Genomic DNA, 17,829 nt, shown 5'->3' on the forward strand with positions numbered 1-17,829 from the left:
CCCCGGGGGAGAAAAAAATGACCTTAACATGAAACTGACCTGTGACTGATGGAAAATAGATCCCAACTAACAGAGTGAAGAAGCTGGTAATATCAGACAAGACATAGCGGTTGGCGTTGGTCACAGGAGCATCTGGGATTGTCAGAGATGGGATGCCTTTCTTCATTAGGATGATACCTTTGTCCATGTAGTTACCAAATAGGTTCTCTGTAATTAACAGATAATGAAAGAGAGAAGTAGCTGACAAAAAGATGACTCCATTCAAAACATACATTTCTATTTATGACTTTCATGGAAGCTTAGTCATATAGGAATCAATAGAATGGTTTTACATTTTACTTGTACTTTGTATATGTGGGTTTGTGTGGGCTTTTACCTGCCAGGATACCGCTGGTGATCCCTGGAATGCCCTGAACCTCTGTCACATTGTTGTTAGTGAAATAATCATCACAGGTAGCATTGAGGAACTCAGAGTCGCAGAAGATCCTCCAAAGTCTGGTTGTGACTGTGCCGTTCTCTTTCTCAATAAATTTAGCACACACATCGAAGCCCTTTCTGATCAGAGCACGGTTCCCCAAAAGGCAGATTCTACAGGAGGCACAAAGGCGAGAAAACTTTAGCGATGGCTATGTGTACTGGTGTGTCACGGGCCTTTTTGTCAAAGAACATGAGAGGAACTGCACTCACGGGAAATCTGGCGGATCAATAGCTGTCTTGATGACTCCAGAATAGACAGCGATGATTGAGAGAATGACACAGGCCAGGAAAACGAGGGCCAGCTTGTTAACATATTTGACACCGACAAAAACCACCAGGGCCATGAAGCTCAGGACACAGGTGCCATAAATGCGCATGTTGTTAAGCAGAGCCGCCTCTGCCTCAGCTCCCTCAAGGCCCTCGATTTTAAAAATAGCTGCCTGAGGCACAATGTAAATCTGTGGAAGAAACAGAGAATGAAAAAAGTGAAAAAACACCAGCCACAAACTTTCTGTTAATGCCAAACAGTCCTGAAATATTCACATAAAGTACTGAAAATGATAACAGTTCTGGCTGTTACTTGCTTTACAGATATTTATTGACCATGACAAATATCCTGAAGCTTATGGGTCCCAATTAGGACTCTTGAGTAATATACTAAATACATGTGTATAAAAGGTTTTTTAAAAAGCCATCATTAATTAAAGCATCATTGAAGCAACATGATATAATCCAAATATAAACATTTTAGTATAATTTGAGTTAGTAGTCCGATTTCCTGAAATATGCTCATGTGCTTTCCAAACAAATTATGGTATTAGATCGAAAACACTCATTAGTTTGTATCATACTTTTTCAAACAGAAACATTAGCTCTTCATAGACTGGTGTTTAATTCTAACTGAGATTCACTTGCCTCAAGTGTTTTTTTATGGTAAAAATAAAAAGGAACAAAAAAAAAGGCAATAGTAGCACAAAAGCAATGGCTGTTTTGTTTCAAGGACATTGTGCTCTGATATTGTCCCTCGAGTGAGTGTCACCTCTTTAATGGGAATATCTGGAAATTAGGACAGCAATGGAGGATCATTATGGGATAGACATAATCCACCACTGTGGTAATCCAGTAAGAGGTAAACTGCCTAGAATAAGTCAGACAAACCAGTAGGCAGCGCCTGCTCCTCTTGGAAGAAATTAATATAAAACATCTGTTATTACCCTTTAATGTCTAGTTAGAGTAGTTCTCATGACAACAGCACAATACCACTGCTATAGCTCTACAGGACAAATGCAGAGCCGCTACAGAGAAATGAACCTCAATTTAGCCCCAACAGTGTACTCAAAGTGTCTTATAAAACAGAATGCATTGGATATTTCAAATAACAAGCCATAAGCTTACATGTGCATTACTTGACTGTTTATACATCGACTTCAAGTGTATGCGAGAAAAAAAAAATCGCTAAACTGTAGTTTTTTTATGGGAAATTCTCTCTGAATAAAACCTCATGTTATGCAAAATATTGCTATAAAAATATTGGGGTCATGGAAAAAATTGAATTGCAGCAGACCACTTGAAACTGAACTGAGCTAATCATCAAGCCTTTACCAAATTTAATATTTTTAAAATTGCTTTTTTAGATCACAATTTTTTTTTTTTTATGTTGAACGTCTGAAATTTACTCCAGTACAGTCCTTGTACACTTTCCTTCACCTTTTTTTTACTCATATTTACAGGAATGGAATAAATTTTGTGAAAATTTGTACTTCCCAAACAAAGCTGAGCATCAAGAATATTCAGAATATCACAATTACGCTATAAACAAGCACATTTAGGTGCGTTGCTCTGTGAAGAAAACCTGAAACATTTCTCACCTGAAATCACTTACAAACCAATGTGAGATTCATCTTATAGAACATCATAATTGTATATTAAATGCTTAAAATGCTCATCTTAGTGCAGCAGAGTTACATTAGACATGATGCCTGACAGAAAAGCCTCATATAGTTTATGTATGCATATATATTTAATGGGCATAAAATACTCCCAGAGGAGAAAATTAAACATTTTATGAAAAAGACAGTGGGAACATGCAAATTTTCCTTAAATATGCTGAAGGTATTACAATATAGTATAGGGTATTCCAGAACAGTTTAAAAAAAGATGTGTATTCATGCTTTCTTACCAACAAGATCTCAATGCAGCCCAGGATGTACATGGCCCCAGCAAATGTTGTGCCCAGGTAAAAACAAATGCCAACGGCCCCCCCAAACTCGGGCCCCAGTGAACGAGAGATCATGTAATAGGAGCCACCAGCTGGAATTTACAAAAAACATCAGTCAGGTATGGGGTCCAGTCAGAGTCTTTCAGGTAGAGCTAGTGAAAAATATTTGTTCTGATAAGTCTCTGTTTTTATGCTACATCCTTAATAAATTGTTTTGGTCTCCTGTCAAACAATGCTAATTATAAGTGGTTGATTTGATTACCAAGTACCAAGTAGTGAAATCATGCACAATGTTGGATAACATTCTATAACTAACTGAGGTAGCTGAAGGAGAACAGAAACCAAGAGATTTGGGGGCTTTAATGTATTTAAATTTAAATTAGTTTAATAAATAAAGTTAAAAAGTAAAAACTAAACTGGTCCTTTCTTCAACATTAGAACATTAGAACTTTATCCTTCATAAAGCTGTAGATTCCGTATGGTGCATGGCGAAGACGATTAACCTCCAACTCATCTGAACTTGACTGCAATTGGTTAATAAATTCACATCTGTTATTGCTCATATTTCTCATGTAATTCATTTAATAATTCATTTCAGTAAGCCTGCCTAAGACCTGTGTGTATGTAGATTAAGAAGATGACTTCATTAGCCACCGAAGACAATGAAGAGTGGCTTGACACATACGGTTTTATTCACTCACCTGGCACAACTCCGTTGGTGGCAATAGCACTCATGGAAATGGCAGTCAGCATCGTCTGAGAATAGAAGAGAAACAAATAAGCCAGAAAGCCAGACCTTACATCTCCAGTGAGACTCAACAGATCCGCACCAAAATAGGAAGTGACATAACAGTTAGAACAGACAGCGCAGCACTGTGCCAAAGATCAGAGGTTCAGGGATACATCACAAGCCACAAGAAAAAAAATACAGGGACACAATATAAATGAAGAAGACAGAAAGACACAAATTATTATAAAGTACATACACAGACTTCAATATTATTTAACAAAAGGATAAATCCGTTTGTCATCATACACCTTTCTATCTAATCTGGTTATTGTGGACTTTAAGCATGGAACTGTGTGCCAAATATTCACGAAGCCTGTTCTCAGTGACTTTGTGATCAAGTAACAATGAAGGGGGGGGGGGGGCAGTTCCCTGGAGGGAAGAGATTAGACTGCAATTGTTTTAAGTGTTATCTGATGTTGGAAGCTATGGATAAAATAGAGGGTGGTGATACGGTATTGACATGTAGCCTGCAGCCTGTAGCCTAGCCAAGATTAAATGTGCAGTAGTGTAGTACTGGTAAGACTTTCAGCAGTTCTGTGTAAGTATATTGAAATACCTTCCTCTTTATCAATAGATTTAATACTCACATACAGAGTGGGGGGAATATTCAGAGCAGAAATATAGCTGATGCATGTCTTTTAACATGATGTGACTGCACAATTATGTAAATAACATCTTTTAGTATCACGTTTTGTTCATAGCTGGAAGGACGGCTGTACTCACTGTAGAGCAGCACATAAAAACGATGATGAAGGAACCTATTACCCCTCCAATGCCCACTACCCAGGTCATCCTCAGGAACAGGATCACCCCAAAAATGTTCTGCAGGCAGGGGAGGTAGACGCCCATCAAGGTGCCCATCTGGGGAGCCTGTGACGTAAAAGCACCAGAAATGCTCTTTGCTCAAAAGCTTTGAGGATAATCAATATTCACCACTGCTCAGTAAAAGTCTAGCAGGAAGGAGGCGAGTGGTACAGTCCCGTGTAAGCATGTGACCCCTCAACGCCATGTGACCCCTCAACGCCATACAAAGACACAACATTTCTACCACAAATATACCTGCAGTTTGCAGCATATACTTTTGTGTTTAATGTGGAATTTTCCAATTAAAATATTATTTTCTAAAAACTTTAAGGATTTTGCTTTTGAAATGATATTTGTTTTTACTGTACAATATGATACAGTATATATCAGCTTTTTAGGAATGACGTACTGACCAGGCAATCCCCTGCTTGGTATCTTGTGCTTCTTGGGCTAGGATGACCCTATACTGGTTAAGTGGAATGGATGCGGGACAAGTGGCCTGGTTTTTATACATTTGAACTATATAGCACATACTGTATGTACTCTTACATTGCATGTCTACTGACCTATGTATGACCAATGACTCAATATCACATTCTGTATATGCAATAATCTTTGATACGACACTGATAATGACCAGAATAAAAGGAAAATGAGCTGTGCTGCATATCACATTCATTAATACATATCACAGTCTCGCAGAGCATATCTCAGCAGTAGCCGACTGGGCGAGAAGATGAATGAGAGAGAGAAAAGTCCCCATCGCAGAGACCTGAAGTGCAGTGCAATAAAGCTGACAGCAGAAAAGGAGCTTATTCCAGCATCATGCTTTGCTGCACTTACACAACCTGACAGTCCTAATGTGTTTCTGCTCTTGCCCAGTGAATTATCAAATAATGCCATACTGGGGCAGTGAACATAATTGTCACCCATGACCTGGCTGAACAAGTCCTGCTATGGTCAGAGATAAATGAGTACGTTCATGACATAACCTACCATATCTCTTTAGTGTGAAGAACATGCCAAAGTAATTATGAGAAATGTGCATGCATTACATGACAACAACACTGGAGTAGAGAAGTAGGAGAGGGTCAAATCTTTTACACTACAGTGTAAATTGTATATGTATTGAACGTTGGTTTCAACACAATTTGTCTGTAAAATTGATTTGAGTAGGTGAGCTGGTTTGGCTGTTAATCAAAGGTTTGTACAGTGACCAATGCAGGCATGTGTGGCTGTTATCAGAGGGTACTTATCTTCTAGTGGACTGACTAATATCATTACTTGTCAGAAATGTTTAAGAGTAACACCATCACATTATCGATTGCTCATTACATGGAAGGATGAGTACCCAGGCTCAGTGTAAATTTATATAATGTCTATTTGGGTATTCATTTTAAATCCTGTGTACTTTTAATTTGCCCTGGATATGAACTTGGAAGCTTAGCCTGTGTTCACAGAAGAGGTCATATCCCATTCTGGATTCCAAAAAGCCCAAAGCCTCTTTTAAAGGACTGCCAAAACTTATTTTATGCCGTACATTTTCTTTTTACATTACTATCTTTCCATGAATTGAAGTCAGTTCTTTTTTAAAACAACTACAAAGTACAAGTCCCTTGAGAAATCTGGTATTGTTCTGCAAAATCCGGATGATGCAAAAATGTGAATTGAGAGATTACTCTTGCAGTGGGATGTTGCTATATTTTACATTTTATATGCAGTTATATATAATTTATACCTGTAGGCCTTGTAGTTCTGCTAAAGTCTTGAGAGTATTTTATGGCACTAAACTGTATTGGAATGATTTTATTGTCAAAATCATGACCGCAACTTTAAATTCTAAATTTAATTAGTATGCTAATATGTAAATTACAAGCTGAAAAAACACAGGGTGTCTTGGGGTATGGAGAATAGGGGTTTAATTCCCAGAATTAAGACAAAAAGTGGCAAAGCAACTGGTAAAAAAAGTCATTTTGGGAAGACAGGGAAAATGCAAAGACATTGAATGAAGGGTAAGAATGGGCACTGAGGACATTATCTGAATGAACTAATTTTTCCAGGACTATCAGAACGCAAAGGTTTATAGTAATGAAAATGGACGGGAAAGAGTGTAACTGGGCCACCTGCTCCTGGTCTCCCTTCACATGTGAACCCCATCCGTTGTTTGGCTATCGGGTTCCCTTCATAAGACTGCTTGCTGCTATTTTTCTTGAGTTTCCCAGTGTTGCGATTCCTGCTGATGGTTGTGAAGGTACCTTGATGGGCTTCTTGACGGCCTCCTCGTTGTTCTCGGCCTCCTCATGCTCCTTGCTGCCCTGAGGGAGGTTGGAGTAGTTGGCCAGGCTGCTGAGAAGAGAGGAGACCATGGGGCTGGTGTCCATTTCCTCCTGGAAAAAAATTAGTATATGAAGAATTAAAACTGGTCAGTTCAAAAGCATATGTGTTTTCAGTATCTCCCATGACGAAATGAATTTTATTTATTTATTTATTTGTTCGCAAAATCCAATAACCTTTTTGGCTATGGTTCTATTCTGGGTTAAGAATAAAAATAATGTTCATCTCAACCTTGTCCAATGGGTGGCATTCATCTTACTCATGCTGTAAACTATTATGCAGCTGGACAGTCAACAGAGAACCTTATTTTTGAAAGATTAGGGAGTTAGGGAATCATTCAGTAGCCTTCATTTTCTAAAAATTCTTGAATGGAATTCGGCCAGAATGTTGGACTTATCAACTCTGTTCCTCTGATAGGTGCCAGGAGACCTTTGATGATCATGGATGAAATAGGACTTTGGTAAGAGGCTCACCTGAAATTTGGCACCTGGTACTACTGCAATAGCACCTTCACTGCACACACTTGGGATTAATTTTACTTTGTGCAGAGGAAAAGTACCCTTTATTTACTCACCAACATCACCTCCAGCAGCAAATATATTTTGCCTAGAGGTCTTTATCCAAGGTCTTACTGACTTCAACACTGCTCAGTGTTGGGTTTTCACAAAGCAAGTATGACAGGGTAATAATTAAAGTTACACACTTACCCATAGACTTACCCCCATTGTGAAGTCGCCTGGAGCGATTTCTACTTGACCTTCAAGCTGTAACTACTGTAATTAATAATGGTTATTTTGTTTATTTGCGTAGGACCTGCCACGGAGTACTGTACCTCAAACAGGGCCATGTTCTTGCTGTCATACTGCTGGGCCTTCTGAGTGTCACTAGTGCCAATGAAAGGGCTGCTTTCCTTAGGGGTGACATCATCTGCCCAGTGGGGATAAAGAGTTTCACCATTAGCTGCTTCTCTTTTTATATTACTATGCCTAAAGCTAATTAATTTTAGCACAGGTAATAGTATAACAGTAACAATGCCAGCTTCATCATACATTGTACTAAATAGTTCAGTGGTATATATGTTTAACTGTAACTTTGTTTTTTTAAGATTTTAATGATTACATATAATCCTTTGAATTGTACTTCCCTTCACTAGTATTAGATAATCTGAGAAATTCGCTTCACTTCTGGATGTAACTGCACGGTGGAGCCATTTTCAAATCCAATAGCTTTTCCTTGCAATTAAACGCTGTTTATTGCTTGTACAGCACTGTTCCTGCAAGTTGCCTGCAGGCCTGGCCCAAGGGTCCTATTCGCATAGGCTGCCTCTGTCTTTTCCAGAGATTATATACAGTGTCTATTTTTGGTGGAGCTGAAGCATCACCGTGGCTGTTTTTCCCCAACAAGCTCACTGCCTCCTCCCTCCAAGAGCGCTCCCCATAGGCAGACGAAGAGTCTTTGCAATCTCTCTCCTGCAGCATCTTGTTTACTGTCAATTCTTTGATTTTTTTTTTTTTGTCTGACCTAGATTATCTGTTTTACTTGGTTTCTCCAAACAAGTTTGAACATATGCTGGAAAAAAGATAGAATTAAATAAAACCGACATAGAACAGACACTTATTAAAACTGCTTTGGAGGTATTCTAACATTGGCTTTATTGTATTTATTTGTAAATATTAAGAACTAAAATCTGGGAAAACTTCAGAGGTAGTAATGGTGCCCTTCCTAGAGTACGCCATGGGTAATGCATATTCTAAAAGATACCAGCCGTGACATCCCGATACAAACAAATTATTCAAGAACCTAATTAATTTATATTATAGGAAAATTATAAAGCAAGATAACTACAAAAATTTTATGTAAGATCTAATTAGATGATAAAAAGGAAGTTTGAGGAAGTATATAAAAGTATGCATACCATAAGCAGTACCATAGGCATTGTGAATATAACTGTAAATATATCCAATGTCAAATTTTCAGTCCACTTCTGTGAGGAACAGGCTGAGTTATTTTGTCGTTCTGCACACGTCCTTGTGTGTGTGAAGGTGCTTCTGAGCGAAGATGCCTTTGTGGAATTTGGAAGTTTAATGGACATTAATATACAGTATTGAATACACAGCAATTACAGTCGTGTGAATGATATGCATGAATGTTTTGTTAAAGGTGAATGCAAGAAGTCTGCATTATGCAAATAGGTAACAACAACCTGGGGTGTGATTAATTAAAAAATGTCAGGTGTTAGGAATTATTAAACAACTTTTAAATGCTCATGAGCAGTCCGTCCTCCTACACAGGCAGACATGTTTTCTCCCATTTGACATTAATGAAATGTAGACTGTTTTACCGTCCGTCTGGCCCAAAGCTCTCTGTGCTGTAAGCTCCTGCATTTTATATGACGGCAGATGAACCGCAAAAAGCCAATAATCCTGTAACCTATTTAAAGGCCGCTGAACCTGCAATGTGACCAACGACAACACGGGAATCTGAGTGAGACTGGGTATAGAAGCAGAAAGCTTCAATTGATCAGATGGCAACACTGCAGGAACTGTTCTGAGCAACATAATGGCTGCAAATACCTGCATTCATAAATCCCCCCCCACGCGCCCAACACAGTGTGAATGCAGACACAACACGCTGGGAAGACCTCTGGCCTGCAAAGCCTGATTTTGGATCAAATCACTCTTAACTACTAATCAGTCCCACGGGCAAATGAAAGGCATTATGATATTCACGAAGGCCAGCTTCAGTAGTTTTTTCCCTGAAGCCAGCCAGCCAATAACCAATCTGTTTTAAATAACAATGCAACAGACTAGGACTGTCATAATTTTCTATTGTCATGTAGCGCAGAAGATGCAACGTCCATCATAACAACATCAATCCAAATATTAACATTCTGTAGAATCAGTGGATATAATGTTACGAAAAGGCAACGTAAAATGCTTATTTGGATTTGCCAGAATGAAAAGAACAAAGAGAAAAATGAGCATCCTTCTGTCTGAAAACACACGGAGTTTAAAAAAACCCCATCACATTCAGCAAGCAACTTCAAAAGTATTCAAAATTCTAATCACAGCTTAGTAGCAGGTAGAGCAAATTAGGAAATACCAAAAATACTTTGAGGTATAGTCGGAGTAGCTGAGGCATTAGCTGTGTTAGAACAGGGAAGTGATTCAACATATCTGACAGATGTGGTTAGCTCACTGCCTCACTGCACTGGTGGGGATTATGGGAAAAATACTAAATAAAGGCCACAGGTTGCAAACTATAGTAGTCAGTCAATATCTTGGCAGATGGCGAGTTACTGATCCTTAAGAGGTTCGTTAAACCAAGACTAGGGCCTTGAATATTAGTGTGGCTGTAACTAGGAGCCAATAGAGAGCAATCAGAAGGGATACGCATTGACCAATGGAGGTTGAAGATCTGACAAGTCGATGCATTTCTAATCAACAGAGGGCTTCCTGTGTTCATAGGGTCGGAGCAACACGGGGGAGCGTCACATTGGGAGAGGACTGGGGTGAGGACTGGCAAGCACATGGCGGGCCTTATGCTTTACCCATTATGTTGGCTACATAAAAACAGACCTCTGCACAAATATAGTATATGGGGAGTGGGATATTAGATGAGGTGCAGGAATGAAATAACAGAAACGGTATAGAGTGAATAATCTGGAATGAATTTTCAAGTTGTCTTGTTATGAATTCTGACTATAATGAAGAGCCACCAAAAAAAAACTCTTGTATGACCGATGATGAAGGCTTACACAAAGTAGGAGCATCACCCAATTCTCTTGCTAAATCCCAAAGCAAAAGGAGCAGACATTAGCAACAATTTATGTTTAATTCAAACTGGTCCTAAGCCTCTTAGCACCAGTGGAGACATCTGGCAGCAGATTATATATTAAATACACAATAAATCAATGGGCCACTGAAGGCGAGCTTTCGATAGCGTGTCGCCACAAGGGCAGTTGGAGGCTAGATGTTTCTTAACTTTCTTATCAACATGAAAAAAGAACAGTGATATATTAGTCAAGCCCAGCAGCAACAAATGAATTATACACCAGTTACAAGATTCTAATTTTGAATATTTTGTCTGATAAAATCAACAATTGTTTGCAGCACACTAGCTACAGATAAGTGCAAGGGAATCCAGTGAGGACTGGTCGCTATGATTGCTGCCAGTCAGATAACTGCTTTTGTATGAGTGATTATAGCGGCATAAATTCTTAAACCAAATTGCAACTGAATACTCCGAACAAGTGAAGTAACAGCAAGCTAATAAAAAAATAAATGTATAATCCGTTAAACAGGTACATCAGGTAACATCTGATAAATTGATGTTTCTGTTTTTAAAGCGATTTACAGAAGACGGTTGTGTATCATGTTGTATAAAATCTAAAAAACAAGAATCCGGGTGACAAAAATAGCAATTAATTCTGACTTGTATTATAGCCAACAAGATTGTACACTCATTTCCTCACTGTTCCAAAGCTGAAACACACAGAACTCTATTCCAAATTAGGAACAGTGTAATGCTAAAAATGTCCCAGGATTTATCCAAACAAGATTAGAAACTTGCACAGCTTAAATGATGCACACATGGTAGCATTGCTCTTGGAGGGAGGAATGTCTGATTCCCAGTCTCAGTAAGGAAAGGGTATCCTTCTCTCCTTTACTGTTATCTTGACTGTTTTCAAATGTCCACTGTGAACCACGATTGTAAGGCAAAGTGAACTGTATAATGAAGACCATGTTCCTTCCATTTTCAGAATGACCTTCGCTTCTCTGTGCCGTGGAATAAATCTCCTTTGATCTCTCCTAGAGGCCAAAATGACCGTAATGGCTGAAATGGTCTATGCGGAGTACATCCTTAATCCCTGCAATCCTTCCTGCACTTTTTAGGTCACAATTCACACAGAAGAATAGCATCTGACCTACATTTCAGCTGCCTTGGGAAATAGATACCATACATACATCTTTACAAACATACACATACACAACAGGACACAGTGTGACATGTAAGGCATTTCTTACAAGCATACCCACATAAATCATGGAGCTTGCCACAGATAATGCCCTGGTTATAAGGCTGTGCTGCTTTCAGGACCTGTGCTTAGGGACTTTGCACTATATCAATTTTACAGTTAAATCATTCATACACTGAAGAGGATGTCTGACAATATTGTGGATGCCTTTTAATCGCCATTGCAAAGTACTTTTATTGGAATTTATTTTCATCATAAATGACTGCAGATGTTTAGTAGCACACAGACTCCACCTTTTCCACATTTTGTCTACAATTTTATCCAGGTTGCAAGTTGAGTCTGAATGAGAGAACTTCTGCTTTGGAACTAATATCAAATCATGCCACCTCACTTAGCATTTTGCTTTAATAGTGTAAAAGACCACACATCCCAAATTTGTGACCTTGTAATATCTCGAAATAGCCAAGCTCTAGGCAAAACCACGTCCAATGGGAGAACAAAGCTGAGGACAGTCTTCCTGGGTGCATGGTGAAGTTACACTTTATTCCAAGTCACCTGCCCTTTTGCTTGTGGTAAATGCAAACATCAGGTACAAAAGATCAGAACTAAAAGAATGGACACTTAAAATTTCATTTTAACCACCCTGACTGATGCCGAAAGTAGCCTAGCTAATTTTAAGGGTATATTCAACCACAATGTGCCAAATATTTGTAAAAATTAATGATAAAAGTAATGCTAACTTTTCTCTTCTTGTTCCACATTTGTGCAGGTCCTTTAGCTGCAGTGCTGGTATGTGCTGTTCTTCTCATATTCGATCTCCAACTGAACCTCTGTACAGAGCCTGCGCACAGGCGGCTCTTGTCATCGTTAAGCTAAGTGTTCCCTTCCACTAATAAAAAGTGCCAAAATACAAGGCTACCGTGAGTCACGATGTGTCAGATAAATTAGCAGTGGGCCTAATACATACCTCACAAAGCAACAATTTTGCAGGCTGTCATTGTAGTGATTAGTACTTTGTGACAGTTGTCGCTATTGGCAGGTAGTGAATTAAAATGAATCACACATTTTTACTTCACATTAGCATGTTACCTGTGATTAACTATAGCTTTACATGGACGACTCTGCCTGTCCCCTGTGATTTTTGGCTCCAAATTTATTAACGATGGGTGCATTGATTAGGTGTTTCAATACAGTTTAATACAGTTTTCAGTTTTATCAATGTGTCCTAGGATGGCTCTTTAAATGACTGTATTGATTTAATTGCCCTGAGTCAGTGAGTGGCACAACTATGTCTGAAACATCTTTGAAGGTATTTAGCTTTGTTTTAGGAATGAGGAAGGTGCTACTAGCTTGGACCTTGGCATCAAAGGGGCTCACTGCACCATTTATGACAATTTCCCTCTGTGCTTTACAAAGTGATTCCTTGCCCCCAGGCATAGCAGTGTCCACAGTCGTCATAGCCTCCTGGTCTATGTCTAATGTCAGACCTACCTCCCTGCTAACAGACAGGAACGACGGTCCTCACCTCCTGAAGGACATTGATATTACCCAAAAAGGCAGCTGACTATTGCAAAAATGTGTGTGTATATTTCTTGTATATATCTTCATATATAGAAGTATGGCAGAGTTATTCCAATGATGTCCTTCTTGAAACTTCCTGTTGTGTTGGATTTTGTAACAGCACTTACTGAGTTATGTAATTTAACAGAAAGCATACAGTTCAGCTTTGCAAGTCATTATAATAATTATCCTTGATTATCCTATAGTTCACTTGTAGTTCATCACACTACAGAAATCAGGTGAAAGTTAATGTGTCAGCCCATTTGATTTTATATCTACCCAGGCCTGTGGCAATAGGTCTCTGACTTGTCTTCTTTTATTTGAAATGTTGCTTTTGGGTGATCACAGGCCAAAGAAAATCTTTACTTAGCCACTGATTCACACATATCAGATTTTACTGAAAAGCTAAAAAAAATACTGTTCCTGATCGGTCAACACAAAGCACATACATCATTTATATATGCTTTTCAACTTGTTCCATGTGCAGTTGTGCAAGGACGTGATGCTTGATTGTTTTTCTAAACCTGGTCTTGGTGTGCTTTTGAACTGAAATCAATGTGGGCAACTAAATATAGATTTAAATATTTGTTGTTAAACAGTCTACTAATTAAACTAAAGCAAAATGATGACTTAAATATACAAACAGACATTTAAAGAAATACTTGGGCATTGACAGTAAAGCAACAGGTTTTTGCTGGACAAAATTAAAACATCATTTACTAGCTAAGAACGTCTGCACAGACCTGACACTTCTCAGGAAGCATTGCACACAAGGCTGGGGCGCAACATAGACAGGATGCCAGCCACCTACACTCACAGTCATACTCTTTGGGCAATTTAGCGACAACAGTAAGCCTAACTGCATGTCCTTGGGCTGCAGGAGAAACTCGCATAACACAAGGGGAACATACAAATAGAAACATTTGTATTATGTATATAATTAGCTTAAAATACCTCTTCCATATTATTAATATCTCTCCTTTCATTACTGACCTACACTACGTAAGTTTCATGGCAATAGAGCAAGCAAACCACTTTTAATAAAAAACCTTGGTTTGATGCAATAATTTCTTACCTATTTACCTTAGCAAATTATATGCTTGTTACACTGATAGCTCTTTACAAGTTTCAATAGTGCAACTAATAATTTAAATAATTGTTTCGATCTACAAAATAGTCAATAATTCAAATCCAACAAAACTGAAGTAAACAGATGGTATATACTGGGATCTATAAAACACTGTGAGATTCTTAATCAGTCAATCTTACAATCGACTGACTGAGGCATCTGTCCACCAGTTGCATTAGACCAGATTGATTGCTGATTGATTGACTGGACCAGGTATAATATGGACAAAGTGTCTCCTATAAGCAGATACATGCGCATACATGCATGGTATGCTGGAAATAAAATAATATGCTCATATGCTAATATGTTAATGTGCTAATATGTTAATATGCTCATGTGCTAATATGTTAGCTGTGTGTTGACTGGTCACTCCAGTCCATCCATTCAACCATCTTTTTGTGAGGCTCCATCCTATTCAAAAGCAAACAAACGTTTTAAGCTAATGTTCCTGCTGATGCTGGTGTTTGGATGCCCTTGGGCCTCAGATGATTAGCTTTATTTGAAACTGTTCATAAGCTATATTAAATTTGCTCACCCACTGTACTGTTGCAGCAAGGAATCTCTTTTCTATTTTATGCATCAAGGCAGAACAGTTTTTGCCCACTGCATCAATTTTCACCACAGCAGACACTACATGGGGAAGCAGCCACTGACGCTAAACCAATAAAACAAAGACAGAAGTAGGCCATGCTTTTCCACTCAAGCTTATTGTCTTCTTACCCTATTGAAGGTAGTTTATAATTGATTGTTCCAAATTTACTATGATCAGATGACATGAACCATGTGTCCATTAGAGTTCCCAACCACCTTTTTTTGGACCGACACCAGCATTTCACTTGGCCACAGAATGCTGTAGGTGTGGGGGAGAGGTTGGTTAATCCCCCAAAATTTTGTTTCTGATTGCATCTGATTGCATGGGTGCTACAGTAGCTGTAGTAAGCCAAATGAAAAATCAAACGGCTTAGAACTTTCCCATGGGTGAGAGAATCAACAAAGACAACGGTAACACTGCGATTGGTTACTGTTGCAGTTATAAACAAGCTTTGATGTTGGCATTATTTTCATATTAATCATGAGTAATCCTGTGGTCCATGAAATTTTTGCACATATGGAATGTGCCGATCCATAGTCATCAGAAGGCTGGCAGTTCCTACACTTGGGGATCATAACTACAAATTAAGTGTTTTTCACCAGAATCTCCAATAGAAGAATCATGGTATCCACTGACTGATGTTTTAAGATTATTATTCCTTTTGAATGTCTAAGACTTCCATATGACATACTTATTACAAATGACAAAACTATCCTTGGCTTTCAAAAGCTTACAAAACTTGCAACTTTTTTGTCCTAGCAGTAAGGACATATATTATGAAAGGACTATCAATAATTGGATCACACACAATTTGAATAATTTTTGCTTATTTACATAGAAAGTCCATAATATGTCCTGCGTTTATAATTTCAAGCCCTTTCAAGGGAAATGACATTTCATTCTGTTAACCTACTTTGCTTTCATTCCCTTACATAAATGTGTGTTATTTACTTCAACTTAGGTAAAATTACCCATGTGTAGGACTGTTCTTACATCACAATGGTTGGACTAAAGTGGGATTTTGCACACTACATTTGTTGAGCTTGCTAGATTTTTTCCTCTCTCTGAATATTGTATATTTTTTGCTTATATATATCAGAAGAGTATGCTTCATGTCTGTTCCTAGCAAACTGGCAGACAGAACTGTCTGGGTTGTTATATAACTATATTTCTTACATATTTTATCCACCAGAGTATTCGTATTTAAAGAGATTTATGTATGAATCTACTCCTTCCTTTAAAGGCAACCTCCTAGGAGTAAAGTAGAAGGAATGACCACTCAAATGAAGCCTGCATGCACACAGGTTCTCAGTGCAAGGCAAGGTGACCTAGATAGAGTCTCTTTCTATTACACAAATATGCCTTGTGAATGGCTTAATATTTCACCTGGTCATCAAACATCATGGTCCTTGAAGATGCCCCTCTTTAAAAATATACCAAAACAACCGAGTGCCGCACAAACTCCGTCAGCCAATGCAGGGACTGAACTTAACCTAGTTCCAAAGTATAAGGGGAGATGAAGTTTGCAGCACTGCAGGTATGTCTGCCTTTGATGCACAAAATCCTTACATTGAAAATGACTTACGTAGTTAATTATGTAGCATTTTGAAACTCGATTTGGGTATTAAAGAAAATAGAAAATAGAAGAATTTTTTTAAACCAGCTTAAAAACCATACTTAACATCCCATTCTTCTGATTGAGAGGCAAATCTGCGACTTCCTAGTGCCACAATTTCGATCTACCATTAAAATACTGGTATTGATGTTTGTATAGTAATATATTTATGAAAAGATTGTGAAAAACAGATGAAAATAGAATGCAGTGAACTTTACAGGCTGATTTTACTATACTTAGAAATTCCAGATTGTATCATCACTGTGCTGCTAAGTTGTTGCATTGATGCCATTTTTATCTTTTCTTGTTATTAAAATGGCCCAGACTGTTGAGCTACAGCTAGAGCAAAATGTAATATCAGGACACTCTTTATTTTTAATAGAATGATTCATCTTCTTATGAATGAGACACCTCAACGTAAATAAAAAAATGTATGGGATACTGACTGTGAATCCTGTATAGAGTACTATTGTACAGGCCTGTGGTTTGAGATAGCGTAAGCATCTGACATCATTACATAAGAACCTGCATTGTGACTACATCAGGAAGGGACCGGTGCTCAGCTTAGCTCTGGATGTCTGTCTGAAGAACTGAAATTATATTGTATGAAATGACATATTTGTCTCTGCAGAAAAACAGATGAGTATATTGCGGTGTACTTTAGGATTATTTAGCGTGTTTTGGGTACAGTTAAGCACAATGGAGGATAGGTTGAGGCTATATAGCTCACTTTACAATTAGCTTGGCATAAAGTTACAAAGTTTCTGAACACGTGATATCTCCACAGTACAAGTGTTGGACTCATTAAAATGACACAGTGTTCAATTTTTTCAAACAGCAACACAGCTGTAAGCTATACTTTTAAAACTAAATCAAATAAAATTTTACTATTAAAATGCAGAACAGTACAGCATGAGTTTCCATGAGAGCTTAATAGAGTAATATTAATATGTGAAAAGAGCAAATACATAAAATTGTAAATAAATAAAAGTAAAAAAAAAGAGAAATATGCAGTGTGCATATTGTCCATAGTAACAGTGTGAACAGTTATGACTTGTCTCACTGCCTGAGGGTAGAAGCCGTTACGAAGCCTGTTAGTGCATGTGCTGATATTCTGATGCCGTTTCCCTGACAGCAGTTTCTGGCAGGGTTGGCTGGGGTTTTCGGTGGATGGAGCTGGTCATCTTGAGGAGTCTATACTTGTGTATATCCTGAATGTCAGGCAGGTTAGAACTGGCAATATTGTGTGTGAACTTCACCGTGTTTTGTAAGCATTTGCAGTTGTGGGCTGTATGGCTTCCATGCCACTTGGCGATGCAGCCAGTTAGGATG

The 17,829-nt window shown here is 38.3% G+C and overlaps 1 protein-coding gene across 1 annotated transcript in view; it reads right to left on the reverse strand.

Annotated features, from left to right (window-relative positions):
- LOC111844684 (solute carrier family 12 member 5-like) overlaps positions 1–17,829 on the reverse strand; it is a 55,219-nt gene that overhangs the window by 14,867 nt on the left and 22,523 nt on the right. The window contains exons 2-9 of the mRNA XM_023813374.2: positions 7,456–7,550; positions 6,545–6,676; positions 4,209–4,355; positions 3,397–3,451; positions 2,657–2,787; positions 688–935; positions 377–588; positions 40–207 (exon numbers count right to left, since the gene is read on the reverse strand). Of these exons, the coding sequence (XP_023669142.1) occupies positions 40–207; positions 377–588; positions 688–935; positions 2,657–2,787; positions 3,397–3,451; positions 4,209–4,355; positions 6,545–6,676; positions 7,456–7,550 (1,188 nt within the window). The remainder of the gene's footprint in view (positions 1–39; positions 208–376; positions 589–687; positions 936–2,656; positions 2,788–3,396; positions 3,452–4,208; positions 4,356–6,544; positions 6,677–7,455; positions 7,551–17,829) is intronic.

The sequence above is a fragment of the Paramormyrops kingsleyae genome, chromosome 6, assembly GCF_048594095.1.
Source record: "Paramormyrops kingsleyae isolate MSU_618 chromosome 6, PKINGS_0.4, whole genome shotgun sequence".
Lineage (NCBI taxonomy): Eukaryota > Metazoa > Chordata > Actinopteri > Osteoglossiformes > Mormyridae > Paramormyrops > Paramormyrops kingsleyae.